The sequence below is a fragment of the Melospiza georgiana genome, chromosome 8, assembly GCF_028018845.1.
Source record: "Melospiza georgiana isolate bMelGeo1 chromosome 8, bMelGeo1.pri, whole genome shotgun sequence".
NCBI classification, from domain to species: Eukaryota; Metazoa; Chordata; class Aves; order Passeriformes; family Passerellidae; genus Melospiza; species Melospiza georgiana.
In genome coordinates this window covers 24818109-24844556 of record NC_080437.1, presented here as the reverse complement: position 1 = coordinate 24844556, position 26448 = coordinate 24818109, and the positions used below count along the sequence as shown (strand labels likewise).

Here is a 26448-nt window from a genome sequence, read left to right as displayed (position 1 = left end):
GCGCCGTTCGCTCGTGGGCGGGCCCATGGCTGGCCCCTCCCCCGGCGCGGGCACGTCGGCGCGCGGGTGGGTGTGACGCAGTTGCCCATGGTAACCCCGGGCCGCGCCGAGGATGGTGAGCGGGGCGGGGGCAGCGGGGCCGGGCCTGGGGCCGCCGGGGCGGGCTGAGGGCTGAGGGACGGGGCCGGCGCGGCCGGGGGCGTCTGAGGCCGCGGGTGATCCCCCCGCGGAGCGTGGGGTGATGGGGGCCGGAGGGTCTGTCGGGCCCGGCCGGGCTCGTGGCAGGCACGGGCAGGCCTTGGGCCATGAGAGGGGGGGCCGAGGCGATGGAACCAGGGGAGCGAGCCACGCTCTGCTGGGTGCTGCCGGGCAGTAGGGGAACAGGCAACGGCAGAAACTGATGCACGGGAAACTCCACCTGAACACAAGAAAGAACTTTGCCGTGCGGGTGACCACACGCTGGAACAGATTGGTCAAAATTTGTGGAGTTTCCCTCAGTGGAGATATTCCAGAACCATCTGGACACGATCCTGTGCCATGTGCTCCAGGATGACCCTGCCTGGGTGGGAGATTGAAGCAGTGACGAACTGTTGTCCCTTGCAGCCTGCCCCATCCTGTGACTGTGTGACACCGGCCTGGGGTCTGAGTGCCACCTGGACATCCAGTCAGGATGGAGGCCTGGGGCTGGGCAGGTTCAGGCCCCCATACAAAGGAATGAGAACAGGGAGCGTTTTGGGGCCTCCAGCCATGGAAGACCCTGGTTGGGGTTGGGGCTCTGGCAGCACACAGATGTTATGGGGGACACAAAAAAGGGGGTTGAGTCCTAAAAAAGGCAACAGAACTGGTGAAGGGCCTGGAGCACAAGTTCTGTGAGGAGTGGCTGAAAGAGCTGGGATTGTGTAGTCTGAAGAGGAGGAAAGTGACAGGATAGGGGGAAATAGCCTCGAGCTGTGCTAGGGGAGGCTTAGACTGGACATTAGGAAGAATTTCTTTACAGAAAGGGTGATTGGACATTGTAAAGGACTGGCCAGGGAGGTGGTGGAGTCACCACCCCTGGAGGTGTTTAGGGAAAGATTGGAGAGATTGTACATGGCACTTGGTGCCATGCTCTAGTTGACGTATAAGTATTCAGTCATAGGTTGGACTTGGTGATCTCAGAAGTCTTTTCCAGTCTAATTGATTTTGTGATTCTGTGAATCAGGTCTAGACAGGGGCTGGGAGGCTCAAAGGTGCTATGGGGGGCTCTTTGCTGGGATGGAATCAGCATGCCTGGAGTTGATTCAGTCAAGGTGTGAAAGGTGTGATGGAGGGGTGGGTGCTTGGGAGGGCTGGGGACCAGGATGGCAGTGGCCTGAGGAGGGAAGGAGCAATGGAAGAGCCTGGCAAGGATGGAAGGCAGTGCTCAAAGACTGCCTGTGAAGAGTCTGGGAGCAGCTGTGACTCTAAAGGTGCACTGGACAACCCAGCCAAGGTGGGAGGAGGCAACCCTGAGACTTGGATCCTGTCTATAGAAATTGAGGGAGCTAGAAGAGAGCTTGCTGAAGTGGAAGGGCTGGTTTTTGATACACAGCCTGAGAAGGGGCTGTGTATCAATCATGGCAAAAAGAGACTGGATGAAGGGGTTAGGTGTTCAGAGATGTCCAGGACAGAGTGCTCAGGGGCTGAAAGAAGACTGCCAGTTGGGTGGGATGGGCAGTCCGGTGAGTCAGTGGGAAACCCCAGTCAGTGTTTGGCTGGCTAGGATAGTTTGCTGGGATGTTGTGTGCTCTGGGGTTTTCTGCCATGGGCTGGCACGATGAGGGACAGTCTGGGTTCAAAAGAAGAAATAAGAATAAACTGTGGGAAAGACTGGAAGTGGAGTTTTGATGTTGATGAGAGAAAGAAAGATCCCAGGAAGAAAAGAAGTGTTGGAAGAAAGAAATAAATTATTTGAGAGGTACTAGCAGGGATTGAAGGGAACAACTGGGTCTCTTGGGTGGAGGGCAATGCTGGGAGACTGGTGAGGGTGTAGTGCAGTCTAAATTGAGGTTGGAGGAAGGTTGGATGATGGACCAGGGTCATGCAGGTATTGGGAACAATTTGGGTTTAGATGTCAGAGTAGTTGGGGTGGGACAAGTGGGATGCTGGCAAAGTGCAGTGAGAAAGGGTTGGAACTATGGGTGAGGGGTGGTGACAGAGCTGCCATGGATGTGGAGCCACTGATGAGGATGCTGCATGAAGAGAGAGCAGAAGCAGAAGGCAATAGCAATGGGGAACAAGCTTTCCCAAGAGTAAAGCCTTATTTTGTCCAGGAGCCCTCTGGACATAAGTTGAAGGATTCATGCAAGTAGAGGGATTCGTGCGTGAGAAGAGGTGTAAGCAAGAGCACCAAAGGCAGCTTCTCATCTTCACTGGGTTAACTCTGGCTGCACACCTACCTGCTGGGTCACAGAGAAGAAGACTGAGATAAAGCCTGTGGGATCTGCTCTATTTCAGATGGGTTGGTGATAGGGAATGTTACACCAGGCACCAAAGCCATCACAGGATGGACATCTGCTGTAAAGATGAGGGCAGCTCCAGCAGTGCAGTGCTTTGTGGGACACATTTGGCTTGCAGCTGCCAGATCTGCTCTTGTGCCTTATGATGTCCTGATAAGCTGCTGTAGTCTGGGATCTGGCTGCTCTTATCCAGGCATTTGTGTGTCGAGAGGATGACTGGGTGTTCGCCAGTGCTCGTGTTATTTGATACAACATTTTACTGCCTCTTTGTCTATTTTCCACTTCTTGGAGTTGTTTTTTGAATTATAGCCTCTCAGGCAGGGTGGGTGGCACTTTGGGGTGCCTGGTGGGCTGGGTGGACTGGACAGAGAACTGGAGAGCAATGCACTATCTCTCTAGATTCTCAACTTTCACTAAAACAGAATAATCATTTGTGGTAGAAACTCTGAAACAGCAGCAAATACATCCAAAGCAGCTATGGCAGCCTGGGGGTATGGGTCAGCAGTCAGAAATCATCCAGACAGCTTGATGTAACAATTTACTGCTTGTCATCTGAGCTATGGTAGCTGCCTGTGAGCACGTTCCTGCCATGTCCTGATGGCACTGGAAGAGCTAAAACTCCCCTCAACGACTGCTTGCTCCAACTCCAGCGCTAAGAGAGTTAATGCTGAGGTTTAAATTATTTCAGTGTTCATCCAAGTGAGTAAGTACAGAGGGGCAGTGTCTTCTTCTGCAGAGCATAGGAGGATTTCTCACAGCTGTGGGGCAGGGGTGGTGGAAGGTCATAGTTGGAGCACAGAGGGAAGGATGAGCCATAAAACTGCAAAGCATGAGAGATGTGTGGAGCTGGAAGTCTTTGGCACCGCTAAGCAGCATCTGCAGCGGGCGCATGGCAAGGGCGAAGGGAGGCTGCTACATGAAAGGATGTGCTGCTTTCCAAAGTTTAGGAAATGCTGTTTGAAGCAGAGCTTGTGGGTTCCTCGTCACAGTAATGCTTCCTATTGTCACTGAAATAACAATCTTTACCAAGAGACGTGGTATGTTAGTGATAGATGCTGAGGCCAGAGGATGGCCAGTGTTTTTCTAAAACCATTGATTGAAGATGACATCATTGTGTCAAAACCAGATTTGTCAAAGTGAGGCCCTGTTTTATAGTTGAGGAAACTGAGTCACAGAGTGCCTAGCTGACATAAGGCACATCTGGTGAAGAGGATAAAATAACAGCATAGCTAAATGCATAGTCAGGCATCTTTCTCCTGGTCTTGAGCTCATGTTTCTAGGAAAACCAGCATGTATGTCTTGCCTGCTCTAGGCGTACCTCATACTTAGAAATTCTTTATTTTGTCCCTTGTTCCTTGGTAGTAAGGCTCTATTTAAAACGGCCCCGTTAAAATGCTTTCAAGTATTATAAGTGTCTCCCTACTTTAGTTTTCAGTGCAGTTCAATGTCCTGATTTTTAGTTTATTTTACTGATTGCTGAGAGGTTGATATGAGAAATCACCTGCAGATAGGAGAGTATACCAATCACTAGCAAAGACTTTGAAGTTCTGAAACCTGACAGACACTGCTGACATTGTCCAGTCCTGAGCATTGGCTCTTCTCTGCACAGGGCAAAATACTTCTTTCAAACCTGCTGAAACCAGAGGAGTTTGATTTTAATTATGAAAAGAAGATTCATGCTGGTATTGGTTTATGTATCAAACTGGAAAGTGCTGTGTGACCTCTTTGACAGAAAACTACATTAGTAGGTTTGAGCTGGAAAAACTCTGTAGGTGACTCGACTCCATTAAATTTTGGATTTCAATGCAGGAAAGAAAGTCTGCATTGAATGACACCATATGGTGGAGACATGCAGTAAGCAAATGATTTTTTGGGAGTTTTGCCAGAGTAAGAAGTATTGAATAAACTGAGCTCAATAGATTAATTTACTTCGGTTGTATTTCGAAAAAGACTGGATGATTTTATGACCATTAGTGACATTTGCAGTTCTGCAGCCGAAGATAAAGGTAATCAGACGTCATTCTTCAGGGCACCAGCTAATCAGTGCAGTTGTCAGAAAGGACTCCCCTCCTCCAGCTCTGTGTGTGCAGGATTGCACCCTGGATGACAAATGTAGCCTCATATATCCACTGTGCAAGGCAAGATATTTGGCTCAGCTAAGCCCCTCGTCCTTCCCTGTGTCAGCTCCTCCTGTGTGACTTTCTGAAATCATCACGTGTACCCTCTATCTTTAACTTACACTTTAAAAATGGTGAGCTGCTACCATATTGCTTAACAGAAAGCAAATAAATAAATTGGTGCCCAGAGCTGTGCTAGGTGCTGTGCCAGCAGAGCACCAAGGTGCTCCCATGCCATGGAAATACGGTCTGTCTGGGGTGAGAGATAACCAACTGATACAAATAAGTAGAATCCAAGACAGGTTTGAACTTGACACATTTGCTGCCTAAACCTCATCAAGGATTGTAGGTGTGGCAGAGAAGGAATTAGCAGAAGAATCATGGGCTGGTTTTATGGATATTTTGTGAGGCTTCTCCCACGGTTGTAGGCAAGTCACAGAAGTTTGAGAACCGAGCTCAGCAGTGCTGGGGAGCTGTGGGGAGACAGGAGTTGTCATCTTGATGGCAAATGTGCTTGGCTGAGATGAGTCTTGAGGATAAAGTGACTTGTGGTTGCAGTAGTGGGGAAGAGGGCATCTCTGCAGGGGTATAGAGATGGGGAAAATGTGATTGTAATGGCAGGCTGAGCTGCTGAGCTTTGTGGCTCTATTCCATCTTGGTGAAGTGAATTGATTCTACCTAAATGTCCACATCTAGTAGATAAGCAATTGGTGGTGACTGAGGGTGACTTTATTTTAAATTCATTATCTGAGCCTTGTGGCTAACAAAGTTAAACAGAATACATTTACTTCTCTTTCCTAATAAGAACCAACCGTGCTTTGCAGCAGCTTGCGGGCCACACTTTTTATCCACGCCCCGTGAATCCAGCCCTCAGTACAAGGGAGAATTGTTCTTTCCATTATGGCTTTATATTGCCAATCTGATACAATATTTAAACAGATTATCTCAATGCTCTGTTTGTCCCAAACCAATTTTTGCTTTGTCCTGTAAAGTGAATCTTCCTTTCAGTGGCTTCTGTGGTACAGGATGTAGTTACATGCATCAACTAGTTCAAGAGACCCATATACAGCATGAATAAACCCACAAAACCCTTAGCTAGGACTATAAATGTCACTGTATTTTTATATATGTAGGATTTTTTTTTGAGAGAGAGAATAGGATTACTACATGCAGCTATAATTGAAAGTCCTTTGATAATTTGGTGGGTATTTTAAACCTAGCAATGATATACTTTCATAAAACCACACATCCCTGTTTTCTGAAGGATGTTAATAAGATGGTTAGCTTTGCTTTCATGCTCAATGTGTTTATGAGTGCTCTTACCCATTTAGTTGCATCTTCGAATTTAATGTCCCACTCTGATTTCATAGTAATTGTCAGGAGTCTCTTTTTCTTTATTCTATGTCCCCGCTCACTGTCTGGAAAATGCAGTCTCCTCATTGCTGACCCCATCAGTCTGTCTCCTCACGGTGCTTGTAAAGAAAACCCTCTCCACCAAGGACAAAGATGTTTTTAAACAGGCCAATCTGATATAAGACATAGTTTGCTTAACCCAGAGGTGACCAAGAAGCGGATGCTGCCTGACTGTGCCCAGCCTTGAGTTGCTCTGTCTGGCTGCCCTTCTCCAAAGGCTGCACACGCTGCCATGCTGTGCTGTTCATTATCTGAGCAGCATCTGCAGTTCCCTTCTCTGTTACAGATGCCGCAGTCTGCTTAGTTTTGTGCAGCTGACACGCTGCCCTTACACTCCTGTGAGGCGTCTCTGCGGCTCCTCAGCCAGCTCACATCCACCCTGGCCTGCTCAAGACTTGTCCTGCTTCTCACCCTGGACACTCCAGTGAGCAAGTGCCACTGGCCTGGCTGCTGTGCAGTCATCCTGGGAATTCTCCCTTCTCACTACTGGCTAAGTCCCAGCATGAGACATTTCTTACCTGCCCTGTTTCAAAAATCTGCTCCTCCTGTGTTGTTTCTGTGCATCCTCTTTGCACCACATCTTCCCATTTCACGGCTTTCTACCTGACAAATCCCATGAATAGCAAGGCATTGCTTTCTGACTCTCCTCAGCCCGTTAGTTTCAGCATTGTGTTTGCCGGCAGAGGAGTGCTTGTCCATCAGTGTGTGTGCAACAGGGGCTGCTTGTCCCACATCATGGTGGCATGCAGCAGGGAACTCTGCTGAGTTATTTTTTCCAGTCTACTAAGCTGTCAGGAAATGCCTTCTGTCTTTCTAATCAGTATGCTCACAAGATAAATTTACAAAAAGTAAAAAGAAAAAAATGAGAAATGCATCTGGACATGGCTTTCTTTAGTTTTAAATCTTTGCTAACTACAGGGATTCACATTTTAAATACTATTTACAAAATAGTAACAGTCATGGGAGCCAATACTATTATTTGGCTCTGGATATAAGTTGTATATACAGACCATGCTGGCAGCTACTGAAATAAAGTCCACTTCTCTATGTTGGCTTGCTTGTCTTCCAGCCTTTTAAATCAGCTTACTTTATACCTTAGAGAATACTTTTATTTCTATATATATCTTCTCTTCTATTGGCTACCCCTGATAATCCTGTGATCAGCCATGCAGCAGTGTCACTTGAGTAGAATATGGAACGATGCTGATCGTTTTCTCATAGGCTGTCATACTAGCCCAGAAATAGCATCCATCTACAATGGGAGAAGCTCTATTAACATTTACAACTGTTCCTCTTCCCGACCCTTGAGAATTGCTCCGTGGTAGATAAGCAATACTTTGTAATACATTTCCTTGCGCTCAGTATTTTGGAGTTGAATTCTGAAATATAAAGGCACCTAATCCTGATCTGCTCTGGGATACACTGCTCTGCTCTTAGCAAGTGGAGCTGTGAATAGGATTAGCATTTCAACAGCTTCTTTTTTTAACTGTGAGCAATAAACTAAAATAATAGGGCCTGATTCAGAGCTCTCCAAAGTCGGCAGTGGTGCTTTGGCTGATGTACATTGGCTTTGGGTCAGGCCCATAAGAATGGCAAATTCAGTGTTTCCCTAGAAAGGAAGGAGAATGTGTGAATTTTAGAGTTCCTGCTCCTGTGGAGTCTGTCCACACTGAGCTGAAATCCACAGATTTACAAGCCAACAAACACAACTGTAAATTTGACAGCAGGTGAAAAGAAAATGTGTTGCTAGTCATGCAGTTAAAACTTGTGCTTTTTAATGATGTCAAGGGCACTTAGGACATGCATATAAACAAGTAACCACTAGAGGTATTTTTGCTGCTGTTCCTTTTCTCTTTCCTCAGATGTGTGGAAGTGCAGACCATCATCAGGGCAGGACGTGGGTTGAGCCCTATGGCTAGGGAGATGAGCTGTTGGGCTGGCGGGGCTTGCAGTGACTGGCTGCACTGAACACAGCCCTTCAAATTCATTAGCCATGGGCCCATGGGTGAGAGCCAGCTGTGAGCATCTGGCCCTCAGGGCCCTGCACGTGGTGTTACAGGCCTGTACACTTCAACTAAAAGCTGTTTGGGGATTTACTGTGCCTGTGCTGGTGCCTGTACTGAGCAGGCATAGCACCCTCTACCAAACAGAGCCCATTTCTAATTCTCAGCTCTTGAGCAGGGCCTGGATTCCCAGTTTTTTACCTGCCTATCATCTACAAAATAGGTGATACCTTGAGCCTGCTTATTGGGCTATTGCAGATTTGCTATTGCTTGCACAAGCTTTGAATTTCCGAACCTCAGCTTTCCACAGTGCTTTTTAAAAGCACAGCAACAGTAGCAATCCTGCAGTTTTTTACACATACCTTTCGAACCCAGTTTTACTAAGTTCCTTCTCTCCTCCCTGTTTCTTACACATCACACACGTTTTTTGAGCTGTAGCTGGTAATTTAACAGAAACCCATTAAATTACTCTGAAATCGAAAATGCTTGCAGGGGTGGATCAGATGTCACATGCATTTGAATCTCTGAGTGTTACTAAAAGCTTTAGCATCACGACCTGTGGTGCGGAGTCCTTCCCAAAGCACTCCCACCTGGGAGCAGGGAGGTGAGCAGTCAGAAGCAGCATTTGCAGAGTGGCTGAGGTTGGGAGTGGGCAGAAGGACACTGCTGGAGACAAGGGATGTGTTGCAGTGGTGACAGTTGTACTGCGACGTGCAGCTCTTTATCCTGAGGACAAGTTTCTGATTGCCACGATCTGGAGGGGATTGGGAGCAACCTTCAAGGCTCAAATAGTCCTTGGCTCTCAGCAGGAATGTTTAGAGGGTTTAGTTCCTCATAGCAACAAAGCACTTCAAGACATTTAACTGATTACACCCTTGCAGGTCGACAAGAAGCATTTTCTCCATTTTGCTATTGGGAGAACAAAAAGGTTTGAGATGTGGGCCCCGTGGGCTCAGGTTTCTGCTGATATTTGAACTTTCTTCCTGGCTCTTGGTTTTAGTGGGCTTCGACAAGGGAATTGTCTGGGAGAGATGGAACAGGAATGCTGAGGGCTTCAGAAGGGGCTGTAGGTGTTGCCTGGATTTTCTCAGGCGAATTAGTAGCAAGAGCGCCTGTGTCCACAGGCAGGTCTCAGTGTGGTGTGTGCTTCTTGGGCTCTGAGGAGTCCCTGACATGCAGGGGCTGCAGAGGAGTGTGGCAGCGTGCCAAAGACACTGAGGCATTCCTGCTGTCACAGCCTGCTCCTGTGCCCTTGGCTGCAACTGTCCCTCTCCTGTGGGGTGGGCTGGGCAGTGAGAGGCAGGTGGTAGCAGGGTGATTTGCATCTCTTGGTTATGTACCAGGATCCAGAATATTTTTCCAGCCATTTTAGAGAGGTGCTGGTCTCTGACTGGTGGCACTGACAAAAGCTTGGGTGTGCTGCTATAAGGTGCATGTTTGTAAATGAGCTGACCTGCATATTCTGTTTCCTAATCCTGAGTGATACTGTCAGCTCAGAGAGCTGAGCCTGGGTAATGACTGGAATCCACTGTGCTTTTCTTAGTGAGGATGTGTGGTAATCTGAGGTAGTTGTTAAGTGCTACATCCTGAGAATCACAACTGCCCATGCCCCATGGGTTCAGCGTGTTTTAGACAGATAAACAGGGTTTGAGATGACCAGGGTAGTTACTGTAAGAACCAATGTTAGGTACATTGTAAGCTGTAGTTACCTAGGAGGCAGATCAAATTAATGGAGTTTTCCCTCTGATTAAAGTAATGAAGAGCTTGCAAGGATGTGGTCTGCAAACTTCTGCACAGGATATGCATAGGCACTGTCTCCCTGGCACAGGGAATGCCAAACAGCTGTGTGACAAGAGCAGTGCAGCCAGCAGGGCACCCCACTGTGTGACATTTGTGCTGTCTGAGACCTTGTTGGTACTCTGAGATGGAAGAAAATAGGGCGGAGTAGGAAATGAAATGAGAGTAAGGACTGCAGAAAGGTATTTAGGGTGTCTTGGGAGCCACCACCAAACAGAATCCATTTCAAGGTAGGAGGGTATAACATTGTGGGGGACGAGAGTTGGGGTGGGGAAATAACAGCTATGGTCTCTCTTGTGCATTTAGGGTTTACTGTCAATCTTGCGCAAACTAAAAAGCACCCCAGACCAGGAGGTGAGAATCCTCCTCTTGGGACTGGATAATGCAGGCAAGACCACACTTCTGAAACAGCTGGCATCAGAGGACATCAGCCACATCACCCCAACACAGGTGAGGAAGGCCTTTCCTTCTTCAGGCAGTTACTGTGGTCCCACCTGCCATGTTATACCAAGTGCTCATGATTGTAAAAGGGGGAGCAACTGGAGCCTGGTGCACCATTAAGTTTGTGTCTTTTCTGCCTAAGAGAAGGTTTCCTGAAGGAGCCAGAGAGCTTCAGGCCACATTGGTCAGGTAGTGCAAAAGTGGATGAGTGCTGTGGAGTTCTGCAAAAGGCTTTTGCATGGATGAGACTTTGTTCCTGTTGTCCTTGCCAAACAGGGGACATGTAGAGTGGATGCTGCAGCACTGGACGAACCCTTGTCTGTTTACATCTTTCACCCAACCAGCTCCAAGGGTTCTGCATGTACCAGTGCTCCTCTCTAAAGTCTCTCATGCCCTTTGGTTGAGCTTTGGGATTGGAGGAGAGTGATGGCTCCCTTCAGAAGCACTGCAGCATTGCTCCAGAGGAGGTTGCTAGAGAGCTATGGGATATGCTTCCCCCCACCCTGTAGCTGCCTCCCAAAGCTCCCAGCCCTGGCACCCTAATTCCAAGCCTTGGTCCCCTGGGTGGTGTGGCAGCGCGTTGCCAGCCCACACCACATCCTGTTTTTCTACTTGAATGCACTTTCAGTTGGTGCTCTAATTGATGAAATGGACCCTTCAGACGTGCAGCTGTTGCTCTTTTAAGCCCAGCATTAGCTGTGTCGTGTCGAATGGAGCTGAGACCTCTGGCTTCATATTAGTTGTGACTGTCTACTCAGCTTTCACAAGCTCAATCTTGCTTCTCACAGTGCCCTTGTTTTCTCCTTATCTGCAGCTCTCCCACCTCTTCCTGCACCCACCCTGCTGAGCTCTCTCAGGGCACTAACTGCAACATATGTCTCCATAGGCATGACAGCATCAACCCTTGACCCAAGAGCACTGACAAACTGATGGTTTAGCAGCTGCTTTTGCTGGTGCCTGTCCCACAGCTGATCCATCTTTGTGGGTGCCCAGTCCATCTCAATGCACATTGCAGGCATGGGATATATAAGGTGTTAATGTCTGGCTATGAATATGCTCCAGCCATTCAGGTTTATGCTCTATGTGGCTTTGTTTCTGCTCTTTCCAGGGCTTCAACATCAAAAGTGTACAGTCTCAAGGCTTCAAACTGAACGTATGGGACATAGGCGGACAGAGGAAGATCAGACCATACTGGAGGAACTATTTTGAAAACACTGATATCCTTGTGAGTATTGGCTGCAGCTGAATGCTGTGTTCATGCAATGGCTTTCCAAGGTCGCAGCCAGAAATTCAGAAACAAGTAATGTAATGTCCCAGCCCTCAGTAACACCATTGCCATTGTAACAGGAGTTATTCTGAGCTAAATGGCAAGATTGGTTGAGTGCAGTAAGAAAAATACAGTTATGTTTGCAGAAATCATTCAGTTGCATGTTTTTACTTTCACAGGATGGTGCTGTTTATAGCCAGTTCCTTTCCTCTCATCTCAGTCTCTTTCAAATGAAAGAACATTAATAACATGTACTTTACCCATCTATAGCTCCTTTCACTGGAGACTCTGAAGGCCTGTCGTGGGCATTAGTGACTTAAACATCATGTGTAGAGGTAGGTCAGTATGGTGCCCTTGTTTTATAGGTAGGGAAAACTGAGGCATAAGAATTAAATGCTTTGTCTGGCATCAGATAAGAAAGCTTCTGAGTGAGGGACACAGAGAGACCCCTTGTCTTTTTCTCCTTTAATTGTAAGGCTGTCTTTTAATGGTTTCGACAACTTAGCTGTAATTACCTTACAATTAGCTACAGATGACCACAATTACATTTACAGTGCAGGACCTTTGTTTTTCTATGCCAGAGCACATTGCCCTGGGACCCTCCAGGTGCTGTCTTGGCTAGTTTCAAAGATCACCTCTAGCATGCAGCCACATATGCCAGGATGAAGGCAGACTGGGGGCTGCAGGCCTCTCTCTGCCCCAGGCACTATTGCCTGTGGGAACAGAGAAAAACCAAGGTCTACAGACTCCCATGGGAAAGTAGGAAGCTCTCTCAGAAGGACACCATTCCTCCCTCCTGTCACACATATACTCAGTAATGTGTCAGAAGCTTCAGTGCACTTGCATGGAAGGATAAGTGCAACTAGGAATAGGACTCTGTTCACCAAGGCTCGTGTCCAGTTGCTGAAAGGCCTGGCTGTGCCTGCAGGCTTAGAAAACATTGTCCAAATGAAGCTATTACTTAAATGTGACTAGTAAACCCTTGATACTCTCTTTTGCCAATCTTCATTTTTGAGCCTTAATTTGGAATCTAAAGTTCAGGAACAGCCACCACTGCAAAAACCCAGCTGATTGCTTTTGCAAAGAGGAACTGTGAGATTTTTCATGGGGTATGATCTGGGTTTGAGAAACGAGCAGGACACACTGTGCTCCTCTGTGGCTGTTGAGGACAGAGATGGTGTGGCTGTGAGGTGACTGTGCCTTGATTTGGCCCAGGCTCTAGCGCTGTGGGTGGTGGGGAGGCAATAAGTGTGCAGATCAAGGTCAGCCCTGCAAAGCAGCAGCATTGGGATCTCTGCCTGCTGTGGCAGGTGCTCAGGATGCAGAGGCTGTGCAACCACAAAACAGTATCTGGAAGACTCTGCTGGCGAAGACAATAAACTACACTGGCCTGTTGCCTTCCACCCTTCCTAGCGTGTGCTGCATGGGAGGTGCAGAAATAAAGGTGAATTTGAAGACTGAAGGAGATGAAAGCAGTTGTTTTCCCTGCCCCTCTCTCACCCCAGTTAAAGCAATGTACAGAAAAAAAACCTGTTCATATGACTAAGAAAATGGGTGGATAGAAGCAGAGTCAGTTTGGGGGAAGCAGCAGTGTGAATTCAGAGAAATAGCTGGTGCACCAATGGACTTGAGTTCCCCTAGCTGCACTTCATGCTGACACCCAGTCCCAAACTGGGAGGAGTTGGCATGCTGGGGCAGTGCTTTGCTATTCAATACACACCAAAACTGGGATCACGTGTATGCTGATGGCTTGCTCTGTCTTCTGCCAGTCCTTACCCCTGTTTTAACCAGCAATTTTACCCTCTGACAAACCTGGTGCAGATTGTGCATTTATAAATTGAGCCAATTTATCCCTCATGCTATTTCTTCATCTAGTCCCACCACTTGCAATTTCTGCCCAACCCATTTATTCCAGGCTGTGTTTTGGCTTGTTTCTCAAAGGAGGTACCCTGCGTTACAGAAATTTCTTTCTCAAATCTCCATTCTCCAGCATGGTGTTCCAATTGGTAAACTATGTTACCAAGCCCCACAGGCAAAAACAGCTCTTGTGTGGCCTTGGCCATAAAAGGAGGTTGGACATGAGATACACTACAGTTCCCAGGACCCCCTGCTTCTCTCTTCCCCTAAACTGCATTGCATAAAACAGAAAGGACCCTCTAAAGAGTATTAAAAAGCAGGAAGTAATTACAAATTCAAATCCATGCAGGTGCCTTTGAATGAGAGCTTGGTCTTGCATCACACACCTGTGATATTTGGAAGCTTAACGCAGGCAAATAAGGTGTGGATATCTGGCTGATTGCATATTCAGACAGGCACCTGCAGCTATTTGGCACAGTGCTTGCTGGTTTGGAAGTAGGCACTCGGCACATACTTTGCTTTCTCTGTGCTGTGCTTTTGTGGCTTTTGCCCCAAGCACTGTTGTATCTAGTTCTCATCTTGCAAAACAGCTCCCTAGTGAGGAATGAGCAGTGCAGGGGAAAGCCTGGCTGGATGGGACCCAGAGCCATTCCTTCCCACTTAGAGAAGCACTGCAATATGGAAGGTGCTGCCTTTCAGCTCACAAGCAGCACTCGACCATTGCATCCATGTGTTGTGGACTTCCCCAGAGATGGCCAGAGGGAGGACAGGTGACAGTCCAGTCTCGCCCCAGAACACAACTGCCAGCCCTGCAGCTTCTGCCTTTCTTTTGCTCTGTGTTTCCTACCCTACATGGGATGCACAGGGGTGGGTGCCTGCTAGGGGCGGGGAGGCCGTGTGTAGCTGATGCAGTATTGGTGCACGTGCTGGGGATCACACTGCAGGGAGAGGCCTGTGTGTCATGCCCACGGGCTGGTCCCCATCACGTGGCAGCGGGTGCGGGCTCTGCTGACGCATCCCCACGCAGCTGCGTCCAGCCCTGCTGCGTCCCCCAGCCCCTGTCAGGGCACATCAGCCCCCAGTGATCTGCACAGCGGCTGGGAGGTTGCTGGGTTACCTCCTCAGGCTCGCATACAGATTTTCCTGCTGCGTGTTTGGTCCCATTTCAAACAACTCAAATGCTGCTCATTAAGAGAGTGCCTATAGTTTAACAGATATTGCTGCTAGAGATCTAGAGATCTTCCCTCCTCCTACTATTTGATCGAAATTATCCTAGAAGCATGGAGTCTTGTGCTGAGACTGCCTGCAAGGATGCCATTTATCTTGATGGCAGGGTGCTGTGCTCATCTATTCCCTGAAAACCAGGCTGACACTTGCTCCCTGTAAGCCACCAAAGTGCATGCAGATGACATGCTAGCAGCTTCAATCACTACTGATGGGGAATGGCAGCAACTGGAAGCAAAATGCTCAGTGTTTGTCACCAGTCCCATCCCTGTCTGCTATCCCAGCATCCTTCTTTGAAAACCTTCATGTATCAAGCAATGAAAAAGGGATACCAGTCTATTCTTGCCTGCATGTTGTACTGAGGTTCCCCATTTTTTTAGATGGCAACTGAAGATGGAGTCTTGCAGGCTGAATCCAGCCTTCATACCCAACCACCCTCTCCAAGAGGCTACAGTAGGATTGCCTGATGGAGACAGACTCAATGTCCCCAGCACATTCATGTGTCCCCTGAGTGCCATTGTGTGCCTTGGCTTATTGAGGAGATGATGCTAGAGAGCAGCACGGCACAGTCACACCAGGCCAGTGTTTGTATACTTTGCTGGGGTGAAAGGCCATGTCTGGCTTCTCAGGTTTTGCCCTCCTAAGGTCAGCTTCAGCTTGTAACAATAAGTTTGAAACAATACCAGCAATCTCCCATTCTCTTCAGATAATATATGCTGTGGTGATGGTGACAGCATCCCAGTACTTCTGCTAGCTCCTTTCTGATTCTACCCACATGGTTGTCCACTCCTCTGGCATTAAAAGAGGTGGTTCCTCTCCTTTCAGAACATCATGAAGTTTTCTCAACATTTGCTGCAAATAATAGCAAGGATCTTTGTGCCCAAAAGTGTAAACTCACTTAAGCACATGCTGCTGTGGAAGAGTGTCTTCTGGGAAGAGTAACTTTTCCTGTCATTTCTTTTTTCAGATCTATGTCATTGACAGTGCAGATAGGAAGAGGTTTGAAGAAACAGGTCAGGTAAGTTACTTAAGCCCAGCTTCCTTTGAAGTGACTCAGTGCTTCTGAGTGCCCCTTGCTCACAAAAGTTAGGAAGAAGATTTTGTTGTTCGTGAAGGGAATTTGCATTTCAAGAGACTTGCCTTTCAACATCAATACAGATTATTTTGGTAGATGTGAAACAAGGAAAATAGGTAGCCTAATTCTGTTTAAATAGAACAGTGTTCATTAAAGTTATACAATAATAGCAAATGGAGCCTAATACTGAAAGCACAGACTTCTCTAAGTCCTTTAAACCTTGCCAAACCAAGACCCTGAGGAATCCTATTTTCTTATTTACGAAGCTGAAATGGAAATCATATTGACTTGATTGTCTTTTGGATGTAATTGTAAAAAAGCTAAGAACTATCTAATACTGGCCAGAAAATAAGATTTCCATTTTACAAAGCTCTAATGTTTTGTAACATTTTTTTGGTTTAAGTTGGAGCAAAAATAGGACTTAAACTTCACTGTGTAAAATTCTGAAAGTGACAGTGTCCCAAAATAGCTAGCAATAGATTTACCCCACAGAAATGGGAGATGTAGATTAAAGCCTTCTGTTCTGCCTGATTTGAAGGAGATACTTGATCTTTTGCCTCTCAAGTCTCATGGACATACCCCAACAGCAGAACTGTTGGTTGTTCTAGGGGTGGGGGAATCTTTCCCCTGCTGGAGCTATTTCATTTTATATCAGTAATTAAATATTCATTGGGCAAAAGAGATAGAAAGGAAGCAGCAGCTTAGATCACTTGCCTGAGTCAGGTGGAGCCAGCCTAAACCCCTCCTCATATTTCCGCAAACACTTTTGGTTTCAATAAATCAGCCATGTCAGATGAAAGAGCTATTTTGTTGAAAATTTCCCAGCCAGTTTTGTTTATAACTCCATCCTCTCATCCTGGCTTCCAAACCAAACATTGCTTTTGAGGGGGATGGAGTTGTATTTCCACTGCAGTTTAGCATCTCCCCGACTGCACTTGTTTAATCCAGAAGTTTCTATTCAGTGGATAAAAGATGTTAGAATGTTATCTGAGAGCATGAGATCTTTCCAGCTAAATAAGGCGGCCACAAAAATCTCCTATACTCATCTGTCTGCAATGCCAGCAGTCCCTACAGGTTCATGTTCTGCTGAGTTTGTCATATGTTCCCATAGGGAAGCGACTTGAAACTGAGTGCCGTTTTCACATGAGACCATTGCACAACCTAGACATGAAGTATTTCTGCCACCATTGATCCACTGCAGATTCAGATTTGAGCTTTTAAAACATCTTTTTGAGTCAACCAGTTTTGAATGAACAAACCCATTTTTTAAGATGCCATCCAATGTGTGCTGTGCATATGGAGCCAAAATTCAACTGTTAAGGCTCATCTAGCTTGTCTTCAGCTAATCAATGCCTTCAAAATTATCAGCACTTTCCTGTGGGAGGGAGATTTCCATTTTGGGGGGAAGGTGGGGGTTGGGAAGTCTTCTCCTATTTAAATTGTAATGATTAAAACTTCGAACAACCACTTGAAACTCATAATGAGCAAAGATACCAGGGCCAGTGTGAGTGGTTGCTCAGGTACAAATCAGGTCAGTCAGGCAATAACTTAAGACAGATTCCTCATACTGCCAATGTACTTGTTGTTTTTTGCTGTTTCATCAGTTTTGGTCTACTGGGATCAGAGACTGGTAAAACATGGTGTTGTAGCCTTTAAGTCAACTGCTAATTTCAGACCAAAATTAAGATTTTTCTAACCTGCAATTGGAAGAAATAGCTTTTGAACCTTGGGCAGAGATGATTGTATACATTTTTGCTCTCTTGTAATAAGATCTAGGTTTCACTGGAACACACTCTTCTAGCATTTGCCCTAAATATATTTCTAATTAGAGACAAGCATTGGTGGTTGAAGATTTTCTTCCCTTCCCTCTCACCATCTTTCCCCCACCCCACTTCCTTGTAAATGATACAGGAGCTGGCTGAGCTTTTGGATGAAGAAAAGCTTAGTGGAGTCCCCGTGCTGATATTTGCCAACAAGCAGGATTTGCTGACGGCTGCCCCTGCTTCAGAGATTGCCGAGGGACTGAACCTGCACACAATCCGGGACAGAGTCTGGCAAATCCAGTCTTGTTCAGCTCTTTCAGGAGAGGGAGTACAGGTGAGGCTCTGCAGAAGGCTTGCTGTGCCAGCAGGCCATCTGTAAGAGATTGCTGATCTGCAGGGTGGGGTCAGCACAGCCAAAGCCTTGCAGTGCAAAATGCGGGGGGTGCGTGTCTTGCGTCCTGCGCAAAGGGAAGGGAGAGCTGGGGGCCCTGGGGCTCTCTCCATCCCTGGTAAAGGGGAGAGCAATTGCCTCCCCACCCAGGAGCCCTTAGCTGGCCCAGATGAAGACATTGATTTCTTTTAAAGAGACTGCTGTCAGGTTAATCATTCTCACAAAACAAATTGTCTTTTACTATTAACCCTTTGACTGGTACGAGTGTGCACTCTAGAAATCTGATTTACCTTTGCTACTGATGTCATTTGGCATTTTACTAAACCCAGGCACCAGGGAGAAAAACTGATCAATTTTTCTCATCCAGAGAAATGCTAGAGTTGCACATGGAGCAACAACCACTTCTAATGTCAGCATGTGGGGCAGCAAAAACACACCGAGGGGTCTGAACTGTGTCCCTGTGCTGAACTGTAATAGTTGTATCTTGGGCTCCTGTGCTGTAGTCAGTTCCTGTGGTATAGTAGTTCTTTGTAATGTAAATGGGACCTAGGTTTGTTTATTTCACTCTTAGGTTTTCCTGAATTAATGAGGTATTTGCAGAGCTCGAAATCTGAGTACTCCCTTCACTGATATTTAAAGAAACAGAATGGTGAAGACATTTATCTTCACTGCAGTTTCAGTAAAACCTTATTTGCAGATGCTACAGAGCAGTTCAGAATAGTGAGATCTCAAGCTGAGTATGAAGAGTCACAGAAGCAGCCCTCCATGCTGAGTGGACAGTAAAATGGCAGATGAAATTCAGTGTTGACAAGGGCAAAATAATGCACATGAGAAACAACAATCCTAATTATACAACGATGGACTCAAAATTAGCTGCCATTACTCAGAAGCAGAGCCTTGGGAACAGAGCTCATCAAAGGCCAGAGAGGAAAATTCAAACACTGGACAATTACAAGAAAGCAAAGAAGAAACATCTTTTCTAGCAGATTAAAGTCATTGTGAGTCCATACCTTGGATATGACCTCAAATTCTGTCTCTGCCACATTTAAAAAGGTTTTAGTAGTAATAGTAGAATCATAAAATCCTACAAAAAATTAGGTAGAAGGGTCTTCAGAAGATCTTCAGACCAACTTCATGTTTAAAGCAGGGATAGCTGTGAGTCTAGAGGAGGTTGCTGAGAGTCTTGTCCAGTCAAGTTATATCTAAGCATGTAAATTCCATATCCTCTCTAGGTAACCTCTTCTAGGCTCTTAACTACCCTAATCAGAAAAAAATACACTCCACATATCTGGTTAGAATTAGGAGAGATTTGAAGATCCTCTGTCAGGAATGATCAGCAGCACAGAGTGGCATCTGTATACAGGGATAATAAATAAATTAGGACTAGCAGTTTGTAAGAGAGAGGACAGAGAGTGGGAACATCTTCAGGATTTATAAAATAAGGTATAAAAATGTCAGATAGACTGTATGCTATTTTTACACTGCTAGAGGAAGAGCGTTCCTGATGAAATAATCAGAAAATGGTTTAAAAGAAATAAAAATAAGTGCTTCTTTGCAAGTGGCATAATTAAATTCTGGATCTCATTGGCACAGGATGTTGGGGAGACCAAACGTATCAGAAAAAAAAACAGTATCAGAAAAATACTTAAATGAATTTCTGAAGAAGGGATGTGCAGGCAATGGCTGACCAGTAAGATCTAGAGGCAGCTTTTAATTGAGGAACTGAGCTCTCCTCAGATCCTGAATAATTTAAAAACACTCCCTCTCTGAGCTTGGGCCATGAACTGGGAGCAAAAAACAGAAGTAAGGCAGATCCTGTTCCTACATGGTCTTTCCCCTGGCATCCAGAAAGAGGATGCTGGCCTGGGCCTGTAGTTAGCTAAGCTACAAATTCAGCTATGTTGTAGCCAGTGTTATAAGGGGCTTCAGCTCTAATCTCTGCTCTGAAATTTCTCGTCCAAAGAAATCTGACCAGGTAAACAAGGCTGCAGTTGACAGGGTTTCAGGCAAACATAAGTTGCCTTCCTACCCCTTCAGGCCCTTCTCTAGGTTATGGAAGTCCAAGGGAGCTAGTAAAGAGACAGATGAAATTCAGAGATATGTGTTGGATGTGGAAAAAGTAAATGATACAAAGTGTCACGTTCTGTTCTTGAGCTTTGAAATGTGCTTCCTTCTCAGGCAGATTTGTGGGGTCTCTGGAGTGGGCTGCACACTTCTCCACTGACAGCACCTTCTTACTGTGCCTCCTCCCTGAAGCACAGCACATCCCTAATCATCCAGTAGTGCAAATACTCAGTCCAATACCCTCTGCCAGGGAAATGAAATCTGCTTCTGCATTCACTTCCAGAAAGTAGAAGACCAGAACTAAATAAAAGTATTTGCAGGCCTATGTATTTTGTTCATCATGCTTATCTAGACAAATTAGTTTAGATGCAGGCTAGATAACATCCCACTTTGTTGTAGTCAGTCTCACTGCCCTAAATACTTCAGTTTATTCCATAAATGATTATTGCAGAAAAGTCAGGAAAGTCGCAAGCTCTCTATAGCTTATGGAAGAAGAGCCCCTACTTTTCTCTTTGGTCATAACTTCAGCTCTGTCAAATCAGACAGCAAGAATGTCAAGCACTCCCTTTCCTTGCAAATGGAACAAAGTGTTTGAGGAGATGGCTTTTAAAGTAAACCCAGATCAGCCTAGGAAAAAATAGTGTCTTCAGTCCTGGGATGTGAAGGAGAGGTCAAACTTTAGGAGAATCAAAAAACTTGTTTCAAGAGTGAGATTAGGAAAGATGTTTTTGAGGACTGTGGTGCACCAGGGCCACAGGTACCAGAGGCTCAGAACAGGAGCTCTCCATATGTGGTTAAATCTCAGGTCACCGCTTTAAGGACTTTGTTGAGAAATGACAATGAGTGGTAGCAAAATAAATGGAGTTGGGGAAGCATCAGGTGTTCAGAATGAAAGCCAAAGAATGAGCACACCAACCATTGCAGGTGATGGAATGGATTAGCTGGAGTAGAATTGGAGTCATTACTGACAGATCTTGCAAGGAAGAGTGGTGGCATATCTTCTACTGAGCACATGCAGGAACAGAGTTCATATGGGAAGATGTTTGTGATAGCTTGAAGGAAGAGCAATGAGCAAAGATAAATAATGCTGATACATGAAGGAGAAATAGTTTGAAGGTCATTTAATTAGTTTAGCAGCTAGCACCATCGTGTATAGAACTGGGTAGTTAAGACTGGGGATTTCAAGGTTAATGAGATTAGATTATGGTTAATAGAATGATATAAATTTAGAGAATTTAACTATTATTTGAAATGGGTTATTTAATAAAACTGTTAATTAAGGGGGGAATCCATATAGTCATCTTCTCTTTTAAAATTAACCATTAGGGACTCTGGAAAAGCGGCCTAGCAGTGTCCTGAGCAGGCTCAGAAGAGAGGTGACTGGGTTAACTGGAAACTCCATGTAGTGTCTCTGGATGCCAGCTGGCAGCCCCTGTTATGCCAGCTGAAGACTTCATTACCTCCCGACTGGAACTGTGGGCAGCACTTGTCTTGTTAATCAGACTTCATGGTGCCATCGAGGCTTTTTCAAGCAAAATGTCTTCTTGGATCTGTTCTTATCCTCAGCCCCAGTTAAAAAGCAGGAAAGCCTTTTCTCCTTGCCACAGCCATCTGGGCTCTTCTTCTGGAACGGGGTACTGACCAGCCTACACTGAGACCTCAGCAAGTGAGGGAGGTGATTACTGATGACAGCAGAGGAACATAAGGGAACTATTGCCTCACAGTGACTCTGGTGCCATGTAGGCTCTCTTGGGGTATTTGTGACCAGGTCTCAAATTGTAGCCCTTGGTGTGCAAAAGCTGTGTACGTTCCACCCTGGCCAGCCAGGGTTTGTGTGAAAGCAAACAGAACCCTTCTGCTTTGCTGCCTCCTCTCTTGCTGAGGTGTTATTTAGGGGCCAGGGTGTGATATTAAATATGACTTAAGGCTTGGGACTGATGTGTGCTCTGTAGCTTGTTTCTTTGAAGCAAGATTTTCCAATCAAGGCAGCAGGAGTTCAGCCTGCCCTGAGGAACTGTCCTCCAGAATGATGATGCAGCGAATTGTCCAGAGTCTCCCAAACATAATGACCCTCTGGAGACCATTAAAAGCCAGTGAAACTGAGAGTAGCCACTAAACTTTTCCAATTTATGCCAGAGCCCATCTGGCCCAAAGGATTGTGGGGAAGGCTGAAGCTCTGTCTCTTCCCTGGCTGTTTCAACCTAGTTGAGAATGAAGCCCAAGACCTAAGTTATGTCTGTGCTGCAATTCAACACTTTCATAAGGGCAAGATTTAGAGCAGGACCATCCCTGGCGGATAGCACATACCAATGAGGTATCTGCAGAGCTTAGGTTTAGTCTTAGCCAGGAAAGGCTGGATAGGGATCTCCCACATCTTAACAAGGTTCTGGAGCTATTTCTAAATATGATTTAAAACCAGTTTTGATGACTGCAGCTCTCCTGGAGCAGGCAGAGCCTGTGCATGTTGAGGAAAAGCAACCATGTTTCCAGATTACACCACAATGTCTTCTGATTTTTAAGTAGGGTAAGAAGGGAGTCTACAGGGATACAAGGTCTCAGAGGACAAGAAAATAAGCTTTCACCCGGGCAAAACCCAATGGATAATGTACTGGCAGGAGCCAGCCTGTATGATCACCAGAGGTGCAAGGAAATGACAGATAATGAAGGCACAGTCCTGGCTGTGCAGAGGGAGAAGAAAGTGACAGTTAAAATAAGGCATACCAAAAATGCTAGAGATTGAGAATTTTGCACTTGCCTGACCCAATTTGTTATGGCAGACAGAGGATTACATGAAAGGATTAAGCTTTTCTGTCCTTAAGGTCACATTAGGGGTCACAAGTTTGTGGCCTTGCCTGATCCCAGGCTTTCAGGGGAGCAGAAATCGCGAGGCTTTTTATGGGGTGGAAAGGACTTGTTCACTGTGTTTGAAGTCAGATTACTTCACTCCCATAGCCACAAAGCTGATAATGCAGAGAATAAGCAAGCAGTGGGCTAATCTTAAGCAGGACTTTTTATTTCTCCCAGGGAAGGCTCTACCAGTACTTTCCCAAAGGGCCTTGGAGTACAACTCCCTTGGCACAATAGCAGATGGGACTGCAGCAAGGCGGGGTTGTGTGAGCAGCATTTCTCTGCAAGGAGCATTATCCTCTTCCCTGGGGTTCTCTCTCTTTGCTTTGGTGAAGTTTACTAGCTGCTTGTTAAGGAGCTAAGAGAGGCAAAGCTGTAAGATCTGAAATCTTTCCCTGGCTAAGTTTTCCCAGGGTTGACTTGAGGCTGGAATACTAATATTGTATCCGCCTCAGTCCTCAGAGTACCTGCCAATGTTTCTGTGTCTCAACAAAGCAGCACAAGGACATCTATCAAGATCTAAATGTTACTGTAGGGATTATACTTTCTTCACAGAACCATCTTTTAAACATGCAGATATAGGGACAGAGTGTGCAGGGACAAAGGATGACAACAGTTGATTCCTTGAGGACTTGACTCTTTCAAGCACTGTTTCCTCCTTCCCATGTGCCTTTCCTATAGCAGCTCTTTGTGTTTGTAGCAGCTTCCCTGGATTTCTTTATCTCACCAATGCTCTGTCCTGCTTCACACCATAGGTAGAAAAACTGCAAATGTACCTTTTAGGTTTTTTTGCTTTCCATTGTATTTGGTATTCTCCAAAGCATCTGGGGACACTGCAGAACAACACTCCTCTTAAAAAAAAAATTTGCAGCAGAAGCTGCAGACGTAGCTGAGGAACACATCTCACATACACCTTTCTGATACAGCTGAACATGTTAATTTTCCCTTTATCACTGTCAGGCAGGGGGATATTTACAATTAAATGTGATTTTTCCTGTCAATTAGCTCATGCCAGAAGAGAGTTTTTAAAATCTATTTCTGCTTTAAAAGTTTGGTGACCTACTTACGTATTTCAAGCGTGTTTGGAGTTCACCTTTCCTCTTGCATTTTGCTATGTCATTCTCTTGCCCTCGTTAAATGCTTCATGCAGCCAGGCTCCCAGCCATGGTAAATCCCATCATAAACTCTGCTTTATGACCCTCGCTGTGCTGGTGCTGCAATGGTCTGCCTTTCTCCTTGCCCAGCTCCCCAGTGGCAGCAGGCAGTGTTTTAATCACTGTGAATTCAGGTTGTGGTCAGATTAGGTAGAAGATAGGATGCGTGTTTGTTGTTTTGCAGTGATGTATTGTTTTTGGGATTAATGTGCTGAATAGCAGAGGGTGTCAGCTGATATTTATTACTTTAAGCTGTCTCAGCTGTTCTGGTTCAGCAAATAAACCTACATTCAAAATGAATGAGGAGCTCTGCTTGCCTTGTATGCCATGATGTGTGCAAATGTGATTATTGCTTCCAAGGCAGGGGAAGCTGAAATCATTGTGAGAGCATTTTTAGTTATTTATTTATTTTTACTCTTTGCAGGCAATCATGCAGATTTCTAAAGCACACAATCGAGTCAAAGGCTTGACACCTCTCCTTCCAGCCCCATTGTTAAGCCCTGGCATTCCTCATGCTGGGAATCACTCGCTCCCTCTCTCTCTAAAGTGATAAGCTTTAAACCATGCTATTGATTGCTTAAGGCATTACATGTTTTACACCTAGGTTATCAGTGTTATTGAAAGGGGAAGACACAAAGCTACCGGGCCTTAAAATGAATCTACCTCTCATCTTTTCCCATTTGCTCAGAGGATTTCAGACAATTTGTTTTACACTGATCTCTGCTGGGGAGATAAATAAATGAAACTGGAGACACCAACCCTCCCCAAGGTTAGAGTTAGAAGTGTTATTAGTGTAGGGCCTCATGTGCACCCCAGCACAAACTGGGCTCACTTATTCTTTATTTAACACAGCAACAAGGGCTGATTTCAAAAGTTGCTGCTCCCCTTCAGATAAGAAGTGTCACATAGCACAGTTATCAAGGTGAATTGGTATTTTCAAGTGAGAACCTCTCTGCTTCTGATTAAGCCCTGAGGACTCCCTCTCTTCTCTCTTAACTCTTTAGCTCCCCTCTGACATGGCCACCACCTTTGTGGCTGAGGGACAGCATAGAGGCACAGCAGTGAGTGTCAGCTCACCCAAAGGGCCTGCTGTATTCTGCCTTGGGCTGCCTGTCCTTGGAGAAGCTGAGCTCCTTGGCAGCCTTTTGGCACTCTGGGAACAAGGGAATAGGAAATCAGCAACACTGCTACCGTAGGGCTACCAGTGACGTTTGCCCAAAAGCTCTGACCTTTCTTAGGGTCTAACTAAGGTTGTTGTGGTAATGATACAAAAATGACCACTGAACATAATACTGAAATCCCTCCACTCTGAACTCTGAGGTGATATTTGACTGACTTCCAAACACAAAGATGCTGCTCCTCTCTCATCCCCAAAACCCTACCTTTTGTCTTCAGCCTCCCTATCTGCAGAGATACCTCGTAGACAGGACAGAGGTAAGGGATTTGATGGGACACAAATATGAGGAGACTGTGCATCTTGCGCTCCATTGGGCACATCTCCTAACAGATAAGTGACAGGAGCAGATGAAGCTTTGGCTTTCAATAGCATATCCTGTTCTGGGATCTCAGCAATAAATTCACAAATCGGGTATTCACAGCACAAGTGTTGCCGTCCTGCTTGCACTGGCCAGAGAGCTCACCCACACATTTTTACAGAAATACCTTAAGGAGTATATCAGCCTCTTAAAACAGGACCACAGAGCTTCTTACTGAACCCCTGTGGGATCACTGAGGGCCCATTTTCTGTAGGGTCCCTGAGAAACAGGGAGCAGGGTCCAGGTCTGGTTATTGCAGTGACTTTCATGGATCTGGATTTCAAGGCTTGCAGATGAACAGAGAATTAGACCTGTTTTCTTAACAGGGGGCTGACTGTGTAACAGTCTCCTAAAATCCAGTCTCAAAGATAAGATGACTTGCCCAAGATTACACAAATCATCTGTAGCCAAACCTGGAACGGGGTCTTCATCTGCCACTGACGTACCTTGACTGCAAAGTGATCCTTCCTCGTAGGACCTACACATAGTGATGTGATGAGATGATGATACTTTATTATGGTCAGATGAAAGATTTAATAACCTCTGTGTGACAGCATCTACCAAGCAAGGAAGCACTTATTTTTTTAACCCACAGTGGTTTTGGGGACAGAAGGGCAGGCAGGGGGTCAATGAGGCGGCAGAACATGATGCTTGCAGAATGGTGGTGGGGTGGGCTTGGGGGATTCCTCCTCCTGTCGCTTGACTAACGTTACCTTTCTCTGTCTGAAGGACGGCATGAACTGGGTGTGCAAAAATGTCAGTACTAAGAAGAAGTAAAGCGTTCTGAGCTGCATGGAAATGGAGGAGCGGTGGGAGCAGAATTCTAGCCTGAAAACACTAATTTGCTGCTTTCTGACCAAATGTTTTTCCATCTGTGCACAGCTACAGCTGTTAAAAGAAAAAAAAAAAAGAGAGAAAAAAGGGAGCAACGTTGGTTTAAACCTACTGCTGGATTTGGAACTTGACCTGCTCTTTAGTATCAATTTTTTTATCCCAATAAAGGAATTACATATTTCCTCCCTA

The 26448-nt window shown here is 45.8% G+C and overlaps 1 protein-coding gene across 1 annotated transcript; it reads left to right on the top strand.

Annotated features, from left to right (window-relative positions):
• The first annotated feature begins 40 nt into the window (after positions 1–40).
• On the top strand, positions 41–26448 carry ARL3 (ADP ribosylation factor like GTPase 3). Its single transcript, XM_058028856.1, has 6 exons — positions 41–115; positions 10114–10257; positions 11357–11473; positions 15564–15614; positions 17583–17768; positions 26155–26448. Exons 1-6 carry the CDS (start codon positions 113–115, stop codon positions 26200–26202), a joined length of 549 nt encoding a protein of 182 aa, XP_057884839.1. The 5' UTR covers positions 41–112; the 3' UTR covers positions 26203–26448.

Bases quoted from the DNA above. Each gene is read 5' to 3' on its own strand.
- ARL3 (XM_058028856.1), top strand. The intron at 11,474-15,563 runs GTGAGTATTGGC...TTCTTTTTTCAG, and splicing joins TTGAAAACACTGATATCCTT to ATCTATGTCATTGACAGTGC. The intron at 17,769-26,154 runs GTGAGGCTCTGC...CTCTGTCTGAAG, and splicing joins TTTCAGGAGAGGGAGTACAG to GACGGCATGAACTGGGTGTG.